Raw genomic sequence first — 21838 nt, 5'->3', positions numbered from 1 at the left:
TTTAGGCAATAACTTGATGAATTGGCAAGAAATGTACAAAACATGCCTATGTAACATTTAAAGAGATATCTATGGATAATTTTTATTTAATTCCAGTAGTTTGTACATATTTATCGTACACCTGGAATTTGGTTGACACCTGTTATTTCTGAGGATGCCAGGCCAAGAGAGGCGGATATCTAAAATTCACAGATGGTCGTAATAAGAGTTGTGCGAACTACATTAGCGCGCATCCCAAAACCCTGGTTGTGAAATCAACAACAAATATATTTTTATCGCCAATCAGATGCATAAAAAAGGACTAATACCATCACGTAGTTTACAGTTCTGATTATTTGAACAGTAAGTCTGTTAGATAAAAGGATTCTACTTGGACGGGAGGACATGGATGCTCCATGAAAATCCATATGTATGACCACGACGGGTTTACTGGAGTGTAGGTGTATCCATTCAAGTCTGAGGCATTTGGTAGTGGATACGCTATTCAAGGTGCCGTAGCTGGTATTTCCGCAAATTTGCAAAGCGGAACCATCCTTACTGTGGTAGCTAGGCAAATCACGAAAGTCTGAATTAGCTAAATGAGACCATTTACTTCTAATAAGGCTTATCAATAGGATGCTGTTGGATTCCGGCCAACGTGCGACCTGGGTTTAAAAATATCGAAAACGAAGACACCGAAAATTCTTAAGCGAGTTCCCCGACGAAAGCACCAAACATAAGCTACCTAGCGGAGAGAACCAATTTTGCACAACAAAATTATTGGCTGTCAATTTGTCGAAATATGGGTAGGTTGGGCGCGTTTCATCATGATCATCAAAGACAGCAACATCAGTGTTGGTACTGATGCTTCACTGCCGTATGGTTGTACGAGGGCTGGGATACTGTCAGGGCGCCCACACCTAGACAGAAGGACGATTAGTGTCCTCAACCAAAGCCTTTGGCTCAAAAGCCTAACCGCAAGGTAGCGGTGTTTGGCGGGAAATGCAAATGCATTACCATTTCTACGGAACAAGTCGCCACATGTTCCAACCCCCAACCTGGAGGGCCAGGAGACTGTGTTCGTCAGACCTCTAACCATTGACCAACCTGGTATGAGAGACTCTGTGAGTGTCGCGGGACACTCTCCAGTATAGCTCAATGGATCGCTGAGGTGCGCAAACCGTCACACCACGGTAAGGTCCAGTCTCTTCGTGACGGCCGTAATTGCACTAAGCCTGCCCACTTGTGCATTCATATCTCCACCACGATGTCTATTAAGGCGCTAGAGAATGCATCTCAGTTACAATCGTGTTAAGCGAGTGAACTAAAACGCCAACTCCTCAGTCTTCTAATGAGACTATGTCGATCATAGTAGTTCCTCTCTCTCTCTTGTTCTCACTCATTAGCCTTACCAGACCTGTCGATGGGGCAGAAACGCGAAACTGTCCGAGTTAGCGACCGGAAGTGATTAATTCTGCGGTCGCGTATTCTGGCTGGCTGTGGTCGCATCGTACTCGGACAGTTTAGCGGTCCGTTGCAATTTTAAAAACCTCGAATTCAGATTTTGGGCTTCCGAAGCCAAAAACATCAAGAAAGTGGGCCAACCGAGGGGGGAAAGGTCAGTGTTTTTGTTTCAGAATGGTTTATAGCTGGGCAACTCTTCGATTTCGAAACGAAAGCTTCAGCTTGGTTGAGTTTTGAGACAGACGAAATACACCGATAAAAACTAATCTATTGAATCATCTCAATGTCGGTTTGAAGTTCTCGTTAATCGTGGATTACGGGAGTTCGAAATCACTTTGTCCTTGATCTCTAATTGGTGATTACTCTTGGGTGTCACTAGTTTAATTTTGTTGTTCCGTGAGGTTTGTAGGTGCCAAGACGATCGAGTGGGGGAGAGTGAGATTGCATGGACTTTGTTTGGCCTGGACTATGCACTCCAGACCTAAGCTACTTGTGTTGATGACACCTCTTCGGTGACAACCGCAGACTGCCACATGTCATGTCGACTGATCTAGAACCGTTCTCCACTCGCTCACTAGCTAGTTCTTGGAGATGCTTGGCAGTTTCCACGGCCGAGGCAATCAGTCGCTCTGGTGTAAGCCGTTGTTTCCGCCTGAAAACCTTAAAACATTTTGTCAATTTATGTCTCATGTCTAGAGCATTTCCTGCCATTGCTCAGTCCGGTAATACTGTGTGCTTCTCGATTATCTGGTTGCTTTTCTCTCAAGGTCACTGATTTCGGTGTGTTGATTATCTGGCCGTGTTTTCCTTGTGGACTTTATTGCAGTCGTTGAATTTGATTTTGTAGACACAGTGCACGGTTTTATTCATTGAGAGACTGTATTTCAATGGTACCAGTGCAGAACGGTTCCCTTCTCTAAACCATATTTAGGGACCTTTGAACGACTTTAAAAGTCCCTGGTTCGTATGGAACACCGACTTAGGATGGGCGGATGGATAGTTCAAACCGCCTCAGTGTCAGTTGGTTTTTCCGGCTGTAATAACGGTAATTTCTTCAGCTTATTTCTCGGTCTGGTCCTCCCAAGCTAGCGTTCACGTCAAAACAACCACCAAAGGTGCACAAGGTATATTAACGCCCAAAATGAAGTCATGAACAGTTGTACAGCGCTCCGTATATATAGCGTAGGCGGTTATAACCTTCTGGAAGTTCTGACGCGTTCTGGGTGCGCCACTGGCAACCGGCATTCGACCAATACTGGGTCATGATTGGCTACTGGGTTCAGACTTTCGACCAATCAGATCTCGTCTTGATGCCGGACCGGCAAGCGTCTCGAATTCCTGGCCAATGTTGCGTGGGATGGACTTCTTGGCCGTAGCAGCACCTGAGCGCGAGCGGTAAAGCGGGATCCGTGTGGAATTCCGCCTAACACCGGTACACCGTGGTTTTTGGTAACCACCAATCTTACGTGTTGAAGTTGATTTCTTCCTATGGGCATTCAGTTCATTCAGATTCCTGTAAAATTCACTAACCCTGTCTTGTTTACTCCTGACGAAAGTGCCATCTGCATAACGTCAAGGTATTTTGGTCGGGTACGAGAAACGAGCTAAAACTTTTGTGTTCTAAATCCCCCATAGTGATATTTGCCAAAGCCGGGGAAATCCCATGGCTAGGCCTTACTCTTAAGCGTAAACTGTGGAGTCAAAAACAAAGTGAATGAGTTTCAGGCATGCTTTTATACCTTCCATTGTTAGGTTTACGTTAGGCTGTGTCCGTTCTGAAGGTGTGATGTCAGTAGGAATCGCTCGGCTGTTTTCAAAGAACCTCCTTTTAACACCTCTGTAGATAAAGACAAATTCCTATGAATTCCTAACAAGAGTACTCGATTATTCGGTTAGGGGTTTTGGAATAGTTGCCAAAAGCCAGCTCATGGTTTGGAGAACCTATTCCCTCTAAAATCTGACCAGCGGTAGGTACTCTAAAACAGGTGGACAAAATAGTGATCGCAAAGACTATTGTTCCGGATACGAGTGATCATCTACAAATGAGTAAGAAACATCTATCTGAAGGACCGTACCGGCAGATCGATAGTAGAAATATCACCTCGGTACTGAATAAGAGTAAAGTTAGAGTTAGAGGGGGAGACTTCATAAACTATTTAGAGCGAAGTATCGACATCGATTGTACCTTAAAAGTACAATTCAACCCCTACTTTGTGGTCCACCAAAAATCCACAAAATCTCAGACGTGAAAATTCAGATGTGTCCAACGTGGAGTAGTGGTTACATGCTCGTCTCGCACATCAGATGTCCGGGGTTCAAATCCCGGCACGGCCATCGGATATACACTGCTGATGAGCTCTAATAAGAGCGAAACTCGAGTCCAGTGCTTCCCTTTGGTATGGACTCACCGGAATAACTACGCCAGAACAGGAGAACGACCGTTCAAACAAGAGTAGTGTGACTATGAACAAAATACCTATCCCGCAAAACTGCAGTCTCAATTGTAGACCCAACAAGTTATGGTCGTTGGTTTGTTCGCTGAGTTGGACTATTAGATTTCGTGAGGTTAAAGCGGTTGCCCTCTTTGATTAGTACATCGCATCCACTGTCTCCCTCGTGCTTTGTTTTGTTCCACATCCAACAACGTGCATCGCGAGACAACATCGTGATCGTGAATATGACCTTGGTGAACAACAGGTCAACTCCGTGAACTTTTAAAAGACGCAGTGTGATTTCACATTGTTTTCCACGTAACGCGTTGTGGGATGTGGAGTAAAAAACAGAGCAGAAGTCCAGATTTCAGTAAACTACTGTTGCACGTTTCGAGTTCATTGTGTGTCTTGTCGATATCTGTTTGACGATATTTAACCTTGAACAAACACCGCACGTGTAGAATGAGATGCCGAAACCCTGGTATGTGATTGGTAAGGGCTTTCATGCTTCGTCACCAATTCATGGACTGATCGCTTTCCGGTTGTCTCCATCCAACACAAGACCGCGGAAAGACGGCTCTACGGGGCAGACTTTCTTCTGGAATGCTAGATACGCAGCCTAAATTGTGGAGTGTGATGAGTTGATCCACCGACGGACAAACTGTGTTCTCCCCAAGTGTGACTGACCATTTTCCGTTGATCTCTTGAAGTTGCTAGCAAAACATTAGGGCCCTCCAAAAACAGCCACTATTGATAGTTCTCTTCATGGGGTATTCAACAACAGAGTAACCCTGTTGGTTTTCTTTTTATGTTGACTGAAACACTAGATTCCCAGTGTATTCATGCTGGTGAACTGTTTATTTTAGCTTGTCGTGGTTTCGCCTAACGGTCTTACTTAACCAGCTCAATAAAGCTATGAATCTACGACTGCCCGAAAACACCTTACCATATCGTCTCTTATGAATGGCACATGTTGAAATTGTCTTTCATTGCATGCTTATTTTCAGCCGCACCTTATCCCACAAGCCCGACGATGCCAGGAGGTGAGTATGTCTCTCCTTGTCAAGCGCGTGACTTGGAATGAATTTGGTTCTCTCCTGTTAGTGCAGATGTCCCTCTGTACAACGACGCTAGTTGCTAACTGAACGTAGGGTCCAAATAATTTCAACGCCCTGTGGTGGTCGATGCGAATTCAACTGAACTAACCAATCGCGTCTATCTTGTGAAGTCCCAGTTTCAGTTATGTTGTATTTGGTGGCATAAGACTGGAATGAATGGGTTGTCTCACCAGTGTCCTCAGGGGTGCAAGGTGTAAGATATGGGCTTCTGATCGAAAGACCCGAGATTTGAGTCCACACTCAGTGGATTACTGATCACCCGTATCTTATACTGAACCTGGACCTGGGTGACGCAGCTTCCTGTGAGTTGCATGACTGTCACTTTCCGAACCGCGGAATGCTTTTGGAGCACCATCTCCGTGATACACAGCTCAGTTCTGACTACTTCAAATTCGGTATTTTGTCGCATGCTCGTTGTGCTCCAGGTATATTGATAGAAAATCGTTTAGCTGTAGCACTCTTTCGGTGCCTAGGTGCCATGCCACACGAAGGAGGCACAGTGGTTGGGATACTGCCAGGTTGCCCAAACCTAGACAGAGGAAGTCGGGTGGGGGGCAAAGGTCAGGTTCGAATCACGTGCTCTAACCACTTGGGCCATCTCGCCCCACATGGATGCGGTCTCGGCGTTTACACAAAGACAGCTTTTCTAAAGCAGATGCAAATTTTCGGATCCTACACGTTTCCAGTTTTACCTGTTCATGGTGGTTTAGCCTCTTTGCACAAGGCGAGATGGCCCAAGTCATTAGAGCGCGAATTTACTGACCGGAAGGTCCGTGATTCGAACCCGACCTCTGCCACTCGACTTCCCCTGTCTAGGCTTGGGCAACCTGGCAGTATTCCAGCCCTCACGCAACCTTCGGGTGGCATGACAGCTAGGCACCGAAAGGGTGTTACATTTGAACGGTTTTGCACGGGCAGCACTGTCGAAGCCGTTCAGTTTCAAGTGACATGTTCTCCTGAGTGGAATAAGTTAATTCGCTTGTCGTTATTGATCTGAAGGCCGTGCATTTGGGATGTAGCGACGCTCTTGTTTACACAGTACGGTTTCATTGATTCATGTTGCTCCTGCTCTCCTAACAACCTCCTCCTCAATTTGTCTCCAGCCGGTTATTCGCATCCGTATCCTGATCCACAGTCCCAACCTTACGGTGAGTACTCTGCGTCGGATGGGAATGCGTTTACAAGTTCTGCAAGATTCAGCGATAAGTCTGTGCGCCACGCATTCATACGAAAGGTAAGCGGTCTCTGGCAGTGACATGTATATCGTATATCTGACTACAGTTCATCCCGCTATGAGCTGACACTTTGTTTTTCGATAAAAGTGATGCGATAATGAATTCTAGTCCATCGTTTCCTCTAAGCGTATTAGGGTTCTTGAGAATTTTCAAGTCATTCTGCTTCGTCTACTGTTCCGGCGAATGTTGACAACTCATGTCACCTAAATGGTCGTTGGATTCATCGATGAGCTGAACAAGCATTGGCGCGATGGATCCATCAGTGTCTTGTTGTGAAAAGTTCACAAGCAAATTGCCATCGGCTCCTAGCTTTACACATGCTGGTTCCGCCGACGAACGCCCCATACCACTTGTGGACCTTGACTCTCGCACCCCACGTGTTCAGTTGTTTTCCGAGGTGATAAAACCGCACGATATGGTAAGGAACCACAGACATCTTCGATTGCAGGTATGGTAGATCATGACAAGCTCCCGGATGTCGTAATCGAGTAGCTCCGGGAAACGAACGTTTAACGTTTAGAACCTAGCTTCCGGTTGTTTCGACAAAAGTCACCTTTCACAATGTGACTTAGGTATCAGGCTTGTTGAAGACCAAAAGTTCCACGCGTAGACTTATTCCCCTTCGCCACAAAGTCCTATACAGCTGTACGAAGGCTTTTCTGACGCTGAACGTTTTCCTTTGTCTGTTCACTGAATCGGACGATGTGTTTCTCATTGTATTTCCATACGGAAATTCGCTCGACCCCCCTCCCAGTTCTTTTGTTGAGGGGCCGCTAGTACACGTCCATAGACGCGGGCGGAACTTGGCTTCTAGCCCCACAAATACTTATTAGTGGCTGGAGTGTGTTGTCGCTCAACAAGATAATGTTCTTAACGTAGTGTACGGTTTCTTCTAAGTTTTTTGAACTCATTTGGATATCAGAAGATCCTTTGAAGATTCACTCAAGTGACCAATGGATCGTGAATTTAGAGAACACTGATGACAGTCAGTAGTCTCGTCATGCACCAGAAAGAAGGCTAAAGTCGTAAAGGAAACTACTCACAAGGTTGCTGAAAACTCTCCGACAACCCACGACTGGTTTCGCCCTTCTTGGGGCTCATCAGGTAGGCGCAGTCCCCGAGTCTCCTTCAACTTGATGTTCCACTTGAACCCAGATTGGACTGTTTTCGAGAAATACACTCGGTTCTCCTCGCCGTATGACAGAATACCGACTTTCGTTGATGAGTAGTATGTCTCAAGAAAATTACGAACTTCCTGGGGACACTATTAGTTTAAGCGATTGCTCACGGTATTTCGCAACTTATCGAGGATGATGTGGTGCGAAGGTTGGCAAAGGACTTTAAAGTTGGTTATGGAATTAACAGCGGTCTTTTAAGACCGAGCGTTAGGACAATAAGTGGTCCGAACTGCCTCTTTCAGGGCTGAAATCTCCTTGATTTGGTCTTGAATGGAATCGAATATTTCAATCGTAGCGTAGATCAGGCTAATTTCATGAGAACCGCAGCACGGCCGTTTTATCGGCAGTCATATTGAGTTGCCCCAGTTTGGACACATTCTAAACAAAATAAGTTATGAAGAGGTGCGAGAGGTGTGGACAGGCAGATTCACTTGGGACCTTATCTTCTTCGGGAGGTTTTTCGGTTCCATCGTTTTTTGCTAATCGTGAGAATCCGCTGTTCGCAGCTGTTGTCAGGTGATGTTGAGGTTGAGTCTACTTGGAGCAATTTAGGTCTAAATTGCCAGATGCTTGGACGTCGCTTGAAGCACTCCGTCCAGAGTTGCATCAGCTAGCAGACGTTGTTGAGGCTGGAATTTTCCTGAATCCTTCCATATGAGTCAAAATCCGCTACTTGATGTGTAGGCTCCACGCCTGATGCAGTATCCGAACAGTGTGCGACGCCTTTTCTCCTGACGGACCGTATGGCTTGTCCGAGCACCATGCAACAGTCAACCGATTCATTTGAGCCTGCTATGGACAGGGCCATGTTGTCCCAAGCCCCCCAGGCTTATGTTACATGACTGATCCACAGTGCTTTCAGCGCCATCCCGTAGTTGTTTGCTTGGTTGTTATGGATGCCGACCTCTCGTCTTGTGATCATAGCTTCTGAAGTCACTGTTTGGTTTTCCGGGCGACCGATTGATACACTGTTCACATGCTTTGGAGGTCAAATCTTCCTTCCTAAGTGAAATTTAAGTTTGACACTCACACAAACGTGTGCTGCATTTCCAGTTTCACGGCCACAATGATACCTATCGTGTACGCACCGGGGCATAATTTGCCTATGTCATCATCGTTCGATTACCCGGTGAGATAGAGTTTTCTTGGGTTGATCGCTAAATCAGTGAAGCAGTCCGCATTCTTACAGCGTTAGCCAAACCGGTTGGTGTATGTTGTCCCGGTGTCTTGTCAGTCGCCTTCTGCTCGTCTTCGTCAAACTTGTCCCCTACGGTTGGGTCTGATGCATAAAAGGATCAGTGTCAAGTTCTCCTGGCTACCTTTGAAACAAACCACTACAAGTCTCGTGGTTTTCAAGTGATAAGTGCTCCTCACACGTATCGTTACGGTGGCCCATGCTGTCGACTCGTCTAGCGTTGGAGAGTAGCTGTCCGGTTTTGTCTGTCATGTGAGTAAGGTAATCGAGTCAGGTTATACCTGTGCATGTTGAGTGGAAGGGTTAGAAGTGATCCGGACAAAGCTTGCGAACAGTTTGTTTCAAGTGTTGAAAACCTTGACTTGTGTTTTGGTCATCTCTACCGCTTTGCCCCTACCGTGGACGCCGTAGCGTGAACACAATTGCTTGTAGAGGACGCTGTCATTGACGCTTCATAAGCGTGGCTTACAACGTTGCACGGCTTACGTTTGATGATATGCCGTGAGGTCTTGCATACAGTAAAGATGGGTAAGACATCAAGGAGTGTGTAGAGAAAGGTTGTTCCCATGTAGCTGATGTTAACTCATTTGTCTATCTGTCCTAATTCCAGGTCTACTTGATCCTCACCGCGCAACTGCTTGTAACCTGCGGGATCGTCTCTCTGTTCCTGCTGGCGTAAGTTGTTCAACTTCAATCTCCAAGTAACCTAATCTCTATTTCTCTCGGCTAGTCATCGAGTCAAATATTGGGTCCAGAGAAATTCGTGGTTCTATTACATCTCCTAGTGAGTTCCACTTTTTACGAGTCTGCTTTGTTTGATCTATTGGTGTTAATTATATTTGTTTGGGAAGCGCTCACATGAATTCCTTGAACCTAGTACCTGATGATGACATCATCACCTTCATCGACAGCACAATATCAGTATTCAACACTGATACTTGGCTGCCGTACAGTCACAGTTTATTTAAAAAACCTTGTTATGAAGAAGAGAAAAAAAGCGGACGAGGAAGGGACTTGGTGCCAGTCAACCACAATCTCTCCGAGGTGACTACACTCCCAGACACCGATGATGTTGTCATTGAACTAGTGTGATTTGATTCCGTCATGTTTTCGTGATCCGCGACCTCTTATTCATCGAAGTGTTTTATGGATAACCTCTGAAAGCCACTAGGGAACCAAGACAACCCTTCAGGTAAGAAGCTACTTTATCCAGTCTGTTCATATTGCACTACAATCCTTTTGATTTTCATCTTTCGGTCTTCCTGTCCAGTGCAACCTTTCTGGTCACCTACATCACTCTGGTCTGTTGCGACAATGTGAGACGTCGTTTTCCGGGGAACTTCATCGCATTGAGTGTTTTTGTAAGTCTCTTTCCGATTTCGTACGTCTTGTTCTGTTCAATTCGAGTAACCGGCTTCATGTTTTCGTTATGGTGCCCACTACTCGTCTTAATCGATTGACATTTCCAAACGATGAGAACGACTGAAGAGTACTTGGAGTGTTACCCCGCTTCCATCACATTCTATACTCCAGCACATCGTATCTTCTGCCTCACTTGTTCAAAGAAAAACCTAAAAATAGCTTATTCGTTCATATGGGCACATTTTGTCCACATATTTATGTATACAGTGATTCCCGATTAGGTTTTTTTGGAGACAATCCAAACTATTTTGGTAATTTTCGTCATAAATTCATACAATCAGTGTTGTCCGCAGATACTAGGTGGCCGAAACTAGTGACCGCACGAGTGAGTGTGGTCTATAGACCTGTTCAAATGGTTGGGACTTGTTCACTGTCATTTCGAGTAGTATAGTTGGTATGTACTTATTAAAAGAGCCTTGACACACACGTGTTGCTTACTGCAGTGTATATTGCATGTTGGCAGCCGACATAGTGCTCTCCACCGTGTTCTCCACATGTTAGGGCTTCCTACTCGGTTCAGCACCCCCGGAATTTTAGCGTGTGCGGCTTTCATGTAGTCATCTTAGTGTTTTCCAANAATGTGAGCGTGTGCGGCGTTCATGTAGTCATCTTAGTGTTTTCCAACACATGCAAAGTCATATTCGTTGTCAAGTAATCGCTGGAACTACAAATAGTCAGCACTTGCGCACAAATCCCAGCGGGAACACCTCCTGGACCGATGGTGGCCGTTCTATCTCGTGGGGAGTCATCGATGAAGGGGATTGTGGTTTTCTTGAAAATGACTGAACTTCACTGTATTCGGAGGCTCTTCACTTCACTGTTCGGTCATTTCTGGGCTTCGTGAACTCACAGAAAGAATTGACCGCTGTAGCCATCTGCAGTCGAAGTCTCTGGTTTTCTGGGAGGTACAATCCCAAGGAGTGTTTTCGACTGCGTAGCGCGAAAACTGGTGAATGATTGAATAGTTCAACTGTAACACTCTTTTGATGCAAACCTGTCATGTCGCTCGTAGGCCGCATGAGGGCTGAGATACTATCTGGTTTCCCAAGCTTAAACGGAACCAGTTGAAGTGCCTGGGTTGGGTTCGAACCATGAACTTTCCCGTTAGTGAATAGTCTGTGCCTTAACCGATGAACTATCTCGATGTCTCTAGGGTACTACTAATTTCTGGTTCACCTTTTTGTTGCTGTCAATTCCTCGATACGTGCAGTTATGTGAGTGAACAATGTTCACCAAGGTGAAAAAGCGTTTGAAACTGTATGTATTCACTGAGTACTCGCTTCTAGTTGATGCTTAAAAAAATTTAGTATTATTCCACCGGATACGGGTAGCTAAAATTAAAGGTGATTCTGAGTTCCCAGTGAAACTCATCATTCATCGGTACAGACCTGTTGAAACTTGACCACATGCGGTTCGTTTAGTATTCGTTACTAAGAGATCTCTCCTATTTAAACTCCTCTGTCACTCCTGGATTCACGCATCGATTATGTCGGCTACTGCCTCCAATGCGTAGCCGGCCGCTTGTGTCACCGCAACGCATCGGCAGACTAAACGAGTGAACAATGTTCACCAAGGTGAAAAAGCGTTTGAAACTGTATGTATTCACTGAGTACTCGCTTCTAGTTGATGCTTAAAAAAATTTAGTATTATTCCACCGGATACGGGTAGCTAAAATTAAAGGTGATTCTGAGTTCCCAGTGAAACTCATCATTCATCGGTACAGACCTGTTGAAACTTGACCACATGCGGTTCGTTTAGTATTCGTTACTAAGAGATCTCTCCTATTTAAACTCCTCTGTCACTCCTGGATTCACGCATCGATTATGTCGGCTACTGCCTCCAATGCGTAGCCGGCCGCTTGTGTCACCGCAACGCATCGGCAGACTAAACCGTGGCCAGTACGACCGCTGTACAATATGTTTGCAGATTTCACAGCGGGTGATGATGACTGAGTGAGGCTGTGTCCACCCAATCAGTTGGACCGACCTTCTCCAAGAGTTCTTTTTGCAAAACCACCCAAAGAGTGGAAACTAGCCCGGGAGGTCAAACAATGACTTGGCAGCAACAGTGTGAAAGCCATTACCAGCAAACTCAGCTGCTCTAGTTATTGCCGTCTCCTTGGATGGGACCCCCAGACGGGACACACCTATGGTTACAGATATTACCAGACATGGCTCAGTCGCGCCGCAAATGGCGCTCGTGCATCCAGGCTATTCCTTCCAATACATAGCTACCTTCCCAATCTCCCTACTTAGAAGAGGGGGGCGAGATAACTCAAGTGGCTAGAGCGCGAATTTACTGACCGAAAGGTCCGTGGTTCGAACCCAACCTCTGCCGCTCGACTTCCTCTGTCTAGGCTTGGGCAACCTGGCAATATCCCAGCCCTCGTGCTTCCTTCGGGCAGCCTGGCAGCTAGACACCAGAAGGGTGCTACAGCTGAGCGGTCCCTGACAGCCCTGTATTTACGCACCTCCAATGCGCAGCTACCTACCCCATCTCCCCGAATCATCGGTGAACGGGACTGTGGCAGATGCAACCAATGTACGACAAGTACACCCGCCGATAATGATGGTGTAACGTCATCGATTGTTTTTGAGCGAGCGTCACTTTTTCAAGTTGATTGGGGTTCTGACATTCTGTCTTGCGAGACATTCTTCAAGAGGACAAAATGGGCCGCTTTTCTTTGCACGAATTTCTCTTTCCAAGGACTGCTTCTATGCTTGTTTTCAACAAAAATATACGGAAACTCTAGACAATATGGATTTTCAACTTGAAAGGAACTGTCTACTGTCCTTGCGATTCGCTGTTATTGATCGAGGGCTCGGTCCATGACCGAATCCCATAGAGGCAATGCTAACCATTTGTGACCATTGTGATAACTTTGTCTGGTCAATATTACGTGTAAACTTTCAGCCGTTGCCACTTCGGTCTTCACACAGATCAATAGTACGTCGCGCCCCTACGGAATTTCCGTTCTATTCTTGGCGTGTGATGCTTCACCTGAAAAATCTGGTGATGGTCGATGAAGGTCGTAGGTAATGAATGTGTGTTTACGTCACCACCGACTGCGGAATCACGGATACTTTCCCATCCCGTAACAGTCGTGCATCAATCTAACTGTCATAGGTTATCCAAAATAGGGTGTGTTCCCCTTGCTTGCCTGCTCTTCTTGTATAGGTAGTTGGTTGTGGATTCCGTGTGGTGGTTCGACTGATTATGAGTTTAGCCATTCTTCACTCTATCCTCTTTTTGAGCAGTAACTAACCCGGACTGCATAAATTTAGTTCGAATGCACGGAATCGTTCGCCGTCCTTACCTTAACGTCCCAACTCTGTGAACTCTTTTTTGAGAAGCGTTGATTGGTTCGGTGGTACGAGATCGCTCCCTTCAGGCTAGCCTCTGCATTGAAGCCCATATCCTTAGGCAAATCAACGTGGTGGATGTTAACTGAATCTCCCTTGTTCACAGTTTTCGCCACAGTATGGTGGTACCAAGGAATATTGTCTCTTGTCCGCTCTCTTTCGCTCTGTCTGATTGATCCCCTCACCTGGGGGAATACTGTACTACGATCCCGCCTGCGATTAATAGAACGAATTGGGCCTTTTATTGTTCCATGGTTCTACGGTGCCGACTGAGCGGAAGCTCTCACCTTCACCTCGTTTCGAGTTGGATTTCGCTGCCCACCGCCGTTCTGTTGACTGACTGAACGCCAAACTACTGTCTCACTATACCCTGTTGTTTCACCATGGACCCTATTGTTTATTTAATCAAATAAGGACTTGGACAGGCGCGCCATTGAATCATGACCCAGCTGCCTCGAAATTTGGTCTACCTTCGTTTTTGCTGTTAGTCACGTCATGTGCATGCTGTTGAGAGGGAATCGAACTTTTGTCTGTGTTTTCGAACGACTGTCAGTATTTTCAATGCCTGGATTTTACGCCTTGAACCAGTTCCACCGTGTTTGCGTTTTTACGGTAATGATAACCACTGACCAACCCTTTCCGTGGTACAGCGTCTACCTGGTCACTAACGTTCTCAAATACGATGAATCCTAACTGTTAGGGGAACATTACTACGAGCACTGGCATTATAAATTGTGCTATCGAGTTAACTCTTCCACGGCACCATAATCCCGAGATAGTCTGAGATAGCTTAGTGGCTAAGACCCGAGCTTACCAACCGGAAAGTACGTGGTTCGAAACCAACCTCTGAATCTCGACTACTTCTCCTCGAAAAATCTCAGCCCTCGTGCTTCCTTCGGGTAGTACGGTAGCTAGGTACCGAAAAGGTGTTGCGGCCGGACGAACGTTTATTTATTTTGTCATAATCTCACTCGGTAACAGACGTATCTTCGGGATAACTCGAGTAAACTCAACCAAATGTACGGGAACCTTACTATGTATTATACTACTTGTAGCATCGTTTGAACAGGAGCTTACTAGATCGTTGACACCGTTGCGCATCCGCGTCTTCATTGTAGTTCATGCTGCGTGCCGTGTGATTCTTACTTGTCTTACTCGCAGTGATTTCGTTGTTTACTTGACTCCGCTGAATCAACTCTCTTCGGTTCAGCCACTTGAACTGTCCGCCTTAATGTTGTCTTGGCTTCACAGGATCCAACATTTCTGAGGTTTCGTTGTAGATGAGGCGACTATCGATCTCTTTGCCGAGCTTGGTAGTTTGCTTGCTAACGTTTCGTCACCGATGGCGATCAAGCAAATTGTCGAATTCGGCGAACAGTCGAATAACCACCTGATCTACTACCATTTACCGCACCTGTGCTACTAATTTTTCGATATACTGTCTGAGTTTTCTCTGGCGGTCGGTTTTATGTTTGTATGCGAACACGAGTGGCGCGTCTGAAAGAACAAGACGAGGACCGTCACATGACATAGTCAGCTGACCATCGTCCTGACATCATTTTCGTCACTGGTTTGATTCAAGAAAGAAATTCGGATTCTTTCTGGACCCAAATCAATGGCGGTGGTGAGACCAGCATATTGATCAATCGACCAGTCACTTGCTAGCCAGCGTCCTACTCTTGCTAACGAGTCATTCGTTTTGTACACACAGTGTAGAATGCTCAACGTATTCGGGGGAGCTAAATTGAGTGATGCGTGGAATTACAAGTCAACAATTGTGAAGTCTTGAGATTGAGCACTAAAATATAGTACCATATGTACAAAAATACGTACATCAAATGGACACAACCCTTAAATTATGGGGATTCTTGCGCAAATTGTCGCACGAATCGGTGCAAGTCTAGAGAAAATTTGTGAAAATTCTTCGACAACCCACGACCGGTTTCGCCCTTCTTGGGGCTCATCAAATGCATACGGTCACCGAGCTTCCGTCAACCTCATGTTCTACTTGAATCGAAACTGCACGAAATCAGCCAAACACACTCATTTGCAAGTCAATTTGGCTTGCGAGAGACTCACCTGGAACCCAGCTGAAGCTCTCGTTTATGGTGTTTTTAAGCAACTGAATGTGCTGCACCAGGCCGCCTCATGTTTCAGTTGGTACGAGATATCGCAATACATCTATAGACGTAATGCACTACTCATAAGGCTGTCGAAAATTCTTCGATAGCTCACCTTAAAAGATTATAAAAACCCTATGGGATCAGCATACCCGGAGAGCGGCAAATCGATTCGAAGTAGCCACAACCGTGTGCGCACAGCATGTGGTAACACAAGTGGTCAAAAGGTGCGTTCGTCAAAATTGGCTCGGTATGACAGGAGTCAAAAGTTCATGGGAGATCACACATGCATATCGAATCCCAGGGATAGTTGCAAAAAACGGTGAGTTCAGTCCAGGAGAGAGTTTGATCGAAAGAAAGGAGCTACACAGGTTTTGATATTTCCAGTTTTGAGATCTCTGTCTTGGTGTCTTCACAATTTCGGGGACAACATTTTCGCTTAGCAACTAACGGAGAACACCACGATACCGAAATCTGTTCACCATCACCCTCGTTATTGCTACACTTCTCTGTTCGCTTCTATTGCTTTCGAACTTCACAGGTGACTGAATGCCGTCTCCCGTATCCGAAGAACCATATTTTAGCTTGAGTTGTTGGTACGTCTCGTTTTTGTAGTTTCAGAGCACAGCAGTAGGTACAAACAAAACAATCGACCCATCCATTTCATGTCATGTGAAGCTAGGAGGCCGGCCCGTTTCAAGTCTGCGTGACATCATGAAGCTAACGTGTCTACTGGTCTTCTAATATTCCTCGAAAGTTCATCATTTGTGTTTGATATTGAGGTTCGACGGGCTCGAGATGGCTAAGCGGTTCTGGTATGAGCTTACTGACCGGATGGTCTGTAGTTCGAATCCAACCGCGGCATTTCGTCTGTTTCTGTCTAGACTTGAGCAAACTGGTAGTATGTCAGTCCCAGTGCTTCCTTTAGATGGTATAGCAGCTATACGCCCAAAAGGCGTTGCAGCTGAATGATCTTCGTCGACGAAAGCGCAGTGGCCGGTGTGATACCATGGTCAAGCTGACTCTTGATAAAATGGATGGGTGCCTCTTCAGCTCACAGTATTATTACCTTTACTCAATGTGTCACTCCGTTATCATCGAAAGTATAAGTACTTTTGGGATGAAATTTGCTCTCCTGTTTGGGAAAATTGTCCTTACGCACAACTAAGTCCGTTTGGATCGTTCTCCGTAAGTGATCCTTGTTCGAAGGGAGAGGAGACTACAACAACGTATTCATGTTTTTCAGCAGGGGTCGAGATGGACCAAGTGATTAGAGCGCGAATTTACTGACCGGAAGATCCGTGGTTCGAACCCGACCTCTGCCACTCGACTTCCCCTGTCTGGGCTTGGGCAACCTGGCAGTATCCCAGTCCTCGGGCCTTCTTCGTGTGGCATGGCAGCTTGACACCAGCTACAGCTGGACAATTTTTTCACTTTTGTTTCTCAGCAACAGCTAGAACTGGATGTCTGTTGTCTGTTCGTTGTCCCGTCAATACAGCAAACAGTCCGAAGCAGCTTGAGAATTAGACAAGATCAACGTAGCCTACTTGTTTGATCTTTCGCATTTCTGTTTGTGCATTTTCCGTTTGCCTTCAGACGCTTGCGTTCTCCTACGTGGCCGGAACCATAGCCTCGTTCCACAACACCGACTCTGTGCTGATCGCGGTCGGAATCACCGCTGCCGTCTGTCTGGGCATTTCCCTGTTTGCCATACAGACACGTATCGACTTCACAAAGTGCACCGCACTCATCTTCGTCCTCTCTCTGGTCGTACTATTGACCGGCCTGGCATGTATGATTGTGTACATGGTGAGCGGCCCAAACAAGGTGAGTCTGTTTACTCACGAAGTGTTGCTTTTTTTCCTTATACCTTAGTTCCTGCTGCTTATTTCATCATGATTCAGCTGTTTCACTGTTCTGAACAACTCTTCTGTTTGAAGCGGAAGGGAGTTCCTCCATTGTCTCTGAGGCGTTCGTATCCGTGCTGGATAGCTCAGTGGTTAGAGCGCGAATTTACTGACCGGATGGTCCGTGCTACGAACCCTACCTCTACCTCTCGACTTCTGTCTAGACTTGGACAACCTGGCAGTATCCCAGCCCTCGTGCTTTCTTCGGCCGGTATGGCAGCTGATCACCGAAAAGGTGTTATGGTTGAACNTATGGCTGAACGAACTAGAATTAGTTTTTAATCATGGTTTAAGCGAAAGTCCAGTTTGGTCTAATTTGCGCTATCCCTCCGGGAGGGTTTGTGTCTATTCTGATTTCTGCAAAAAGGGCGCAAGTTAAACGGATTTTCACCTTCTTCACTTAGTGGAAGGTCCGGTTGTGGAAAAAGCTATTCCGGAAAACCGCCCGTTGGCATTCCATGTCCGCAAGGTCCGTTATTGATTTCTGCCCTGAAAATAGGCCCGTCCAGCCCGTCCAGTCACCTTTATCTATCGCTAGTCTCCATAGATAGAATATGGTGTCTATTCGAGTAATAATGGTCCGTCCGAGCAAGACGTGGGAATTAGAAGATAGGGTATTTTTCCGGATTCCTGATCGGANGAAGAATTTTTTCCCCATGAACAAGGGTACAGAATAATTTCAAGGTTGGATTTTTCACGCGAATCTGCGTTTTCAGGAGAACGAGCTGAGAAAAGCAGTTCTCCCTGAATTACTGTGTACTGTGCAAACTCAGACACCACCAATCGACCTTCTTTGTTATGCAACAGACAAATTTCTAAAAGCTACTTTGTAGGTCATGTGGAGTGACTTGGTTCGCCATTCACCTTGTTGTTTAATGCTGGTTCAATGCGTGTAGGCTGTTAGGAGAACCGTATTGGCCTAGTGACTGCTTGCGAACCACTTGTGTACATCAGCTGATCATGAACGTTCACCACCAAGCTACTATTACAACGGTGATACTACTGATTGGGGAGGCATGCGAGTAGTATGTTTTCTCGTAAATCCGCTTTGCGTCTCTTGAAAAGTGTGGTCTGTTGCGGAATTTGTGGAGTCGCTTTGTAGCATTTGCGTGACGTGACAGTTCAGTCAATCAGTTAGTCATTCAGCCCGCACCGAAGTGTGGTGATTCCCACTGCTACAATTTCTTTCAACGAGGAAAAGGAGTATAAGGGAGTGGGAACCACGCCTCAGAGAAGTGATGACCCATCGTTTTCGAAAAAGTTTGGTGACAATCAGTAGATTTATTTCTGGGCAACGTTTCGCTTTTGACACAAAAGCTTCGTCAGGCCAAGTGGCTAGGTTCCGAGGTTGGTCGAGAATTAAGGCGGAAGGAGAACCAATCAGCTAAGTCAAGCTAAATCTCCGTTGGTTGTCGGCCGAGGGCTTTTCATGTGTTAAGGTGGGTGACCAAGTGTTGGACAGATGGGAACACCTACGTGGGTTTGGGTCCAGCCTAGGGTCTAGTTCTTCTGGTTCGGTTCATTTGACGGTCCCTCTTGAACGTCGTTTGAATCTTCTGTCCGTCTGTGTGGGTGAGCTAATACTAAGATAGTTGTGTAAGAGAGATGCTGTGACCTTTGGTCGGTTTGGGATTTCCACCCCCCATCCCACGGTTTTCGTAATGATTCTAAGTGGATTGACAACCCAGTTTATGCATTGACGACAAATGAATGTCTGTCTGTCCAGCATGGCAGGAAGTGAACGCGATAGCTTTAATGTGAAACCTTCGTTGGCTGCGTGACGTAGCCCTATCTGTCAGGCTTACTAGCCATTGGTTTGTTTTCTTTCGCAGTCACCTAGCATAATATTTGGAATCGACTTTGGGGTTGTAAGGCACCGCTTATGAGTGGATTCATCGGGTGCCCGGATGTGCTTCAATGTTATTTAGCTATCTTATTTACTTGTGGCATCTTTACCAATTTCGCGTGTGAAGTGTTTCGGGCTTGTACTTTAGTTGGTGACCTTAATCATTCTCCTGTGTATGTATGAGAGCCCAGAACCACTTCAGACTGCATACAAAACTGAACTGCAAGAATTCAAGTAGTTTCGTACCTCAGGCTTATACACGGCCCCATCAACAGGCGACAGGGCAGTAATCGATGACAGGCTTCTGCTAGTATCACCCAGTTCTCTTCGTCATTGCCTCCCCTCACTATTTAACCGCCACATGTGCTTGGATCCCAGGTGTGACTACGTCAGCGTTGCACCAAAAGAACTGCCTGTTAGGACGGCATCCATCGTCTTGTGTCTTCTTTTCAGAATTCCTGCTTTCCTCGCAAATTTCACTATGCGGCCACCCGGTGTGAAACCTGCTTCCTGTATCACGTGACAGCCTCGTTCTTATGACGGAAGCCGGTGGACGCACACAACCACGGCAGAGGGTGCTCTGGCGAGCTGGTGGAATAGTATGAACTCCAGCCCTCAGGTCGCAGTTTGGACATCTCTAACTTAGTTCACTAAAAGCCAGTAATTTTCCTGTGGCCATGATAAGCGAACATAAGAACTTCGATGCAATATAATTTATCACGAGCTAAGTCAGGGAGAAGCCGTAATGTGGTTCGACAGCACTTTTTTGAAGACCAACTGATTACCGTATCTAGCGACCAGGATATATATATATATATATAACAAACTTGACAACAGCCTAGTCGTTATGGGAACGTAAGGAAACCGCGTAACAAGTGGGATGATAAAACTGAGTGGATTTTCTGTGTCTGTACATGGGATTTCGTTCATTCTCCAATGTTCGTTGATTTTTGGCTCATTGGATTGGCGAACATCCGTCACATTAACTTCGACGCAGAGCCATATCCCAAAGTATCCCCAGCAAGAAGTGAAAACATGTGGGTATTTCATCCTTATCTTGTCATCGACTAGAATCTGTGTTATCGATGAGGTACCACTTGCAAGCATAGCATTCCGTCGATACTTGGACGTTGGCTGTGCAAGCATTTTTTAGTATTCCACTGTCTGTGATGTGCGTTGATACGGTCTGTCCAACTCAAGAGGAACTCCGACATTTTTCACCGAAATGCGTTACCAGTACTGAGGTACGTCAGATGGTTTTAGGTGGAAGAAACTCTCTCACGATAGATGAATTACGCTGGTTAGGACATATACTCCGCATGCCAGAAGACCGTCTGCCTCGCGGAGCTCTTTTCGCCCAGCCCCGTGCTGAGTGGGAACGACCAAGAAGTGGACAGTGTATGACCTGGCAACGAAGTATGAAAACACTAACCAGGTCGATTCGACAACTGTCACCTCCCTGGACCCCGGGACTTAACTTACCAGTGGTTTATAACACTGGTAGAAATGGCCTAATCATGCAGCCAGTGACGCTCTTGCACCAAGGCTGTCGCCTTCAATGCGCCGGACTAACTGAACACGCCATCGCCTGTAATGCTTAGCTGTGTCTTCCACCGTCACAGTTTCCATCTGGTTTGTAGCTGATAGACGGAACTCAACTGAATTGACTTTGCACAAACAGTTATGATACGGTTACAATAGCGTCTTCTCAATATTTAGACGCGCTTTGGCTTGAACGACCAACTGGGAATTCGCTCCCGAAGTCAACCAATCACATGATTTCCGTGGTTGCTAATTTACTTAGGTTAACAAACGAACACTGTGTTCATGCGTCCAACCAAACTTAACTTTCGTTTCGGACACTATACATTAACCGTGACATGTTTACGATGGGGTTATTGGTCCAACTTTTTAATCCAATCATTTCACTTTCTTTTCGCCCAAGATACTTCATGTGGTGTACGGTGGACTCGCTGCGCTTCTGTTCGGGTTGGTGAGTGAAAGTCTTTGTGAAATTCTCCCAGGCATATTTCTCTTTGTCATCATTATGCCTGGCAACCCTAGTGTTCTCTATTGTGTACGGGTCACAATTCATATCGGAATAACTCAACCGCACGTATAGAGATGTATCCTACAGTTAGTTTCCCCACACCAAAACCAGTTTAGGTGAACGGGAAGCAAATGTGCTACTGAGTTCACTTGATAAGCCTAGTCCAAAGCTTGGTACACGTAGCATTTTGCAAGGTATCCTATCCTTCTGTTTACCTCACTCGTGTTTACTCACACTCATACACGCTGTAGTTTTTCGTGCGTAGTGTACGATTCATGACGTTGGATAGATTTCATACCTGATTGAATCGAGTGACAGTCGAGTGTGAACTGTGGTTCCTCGTTGTGAGCGTGCCGAATCCCGCCTACACACATTATGCCATAGTTATTCACATTTGTATCGAGGTCACTTTGGTTGTTTCACATACTAGGTGAAAGGGCGTACAGTAAACTAGACCTGTTTTTTTTATCTCGGGCGAGTGTACCGTACACTGAAATCGACTCCAGGTGACCAACTCAGGAAGTGAACGG

At 45.9% G+C, this 21838-nt stretch overlaps 1 protein-coding gene across 1 annotated transcript in view; it reads left to right on the top strand.

Annotated features, from left to right (window-relative positions):
- The window catches only part of T265_06072 (hypothetical protein), a gene marked incomplete at both ends in the record, with an annotated part of 54025 nt that overhangs the window by 30407 nt on the left and 1780 nt on the right, over positions 1 to 21838 (top strand). The window contains 6 exons of the mRNA XM_009171250.1: positions 4883 to 4918; positions 6097 to 6227; positions 9212 to 9276; positions 9872 to 9962; positions 17102 to 17332; positions 21204 to 21251. Of these exons, the coding sequence (XP_009169514.1) occupies positions 4883 to 4918; positions 6097 to 6227; positions 9212 to 9276; positions 9872 to 9962; positions 17102 to 17332; positions 21204 to 21251 (602 nt within the window). The remainder of the gene's footprint in view (positions 1 to 4882; positions 4919 to 6096; positions 6228 to 9211; positions 9277 to 9871; positions 9963 to 17101; positions 17333 to 21203; positions 21252 to 21838) is intronic.

This window comes from Opisthorchis viverrini, assembly GCF_000715545.1.
Source record: "Opisthorchis viverrini unplaced genomic scaffold opera_v5_134, whole genome shotgun sequence".
Classification (NCBI taxonomy): domain Eukaryota; kingdom Metazoa; phylum Platyhelminthes; class Trematoda; order Opisthorchiida; family Opisthorchiidae; genus Opisthorchis; species Opisthorchis viverrini.
This window is presented reverse-complemented; position numbering and strand designations above follow the sequence as displayed.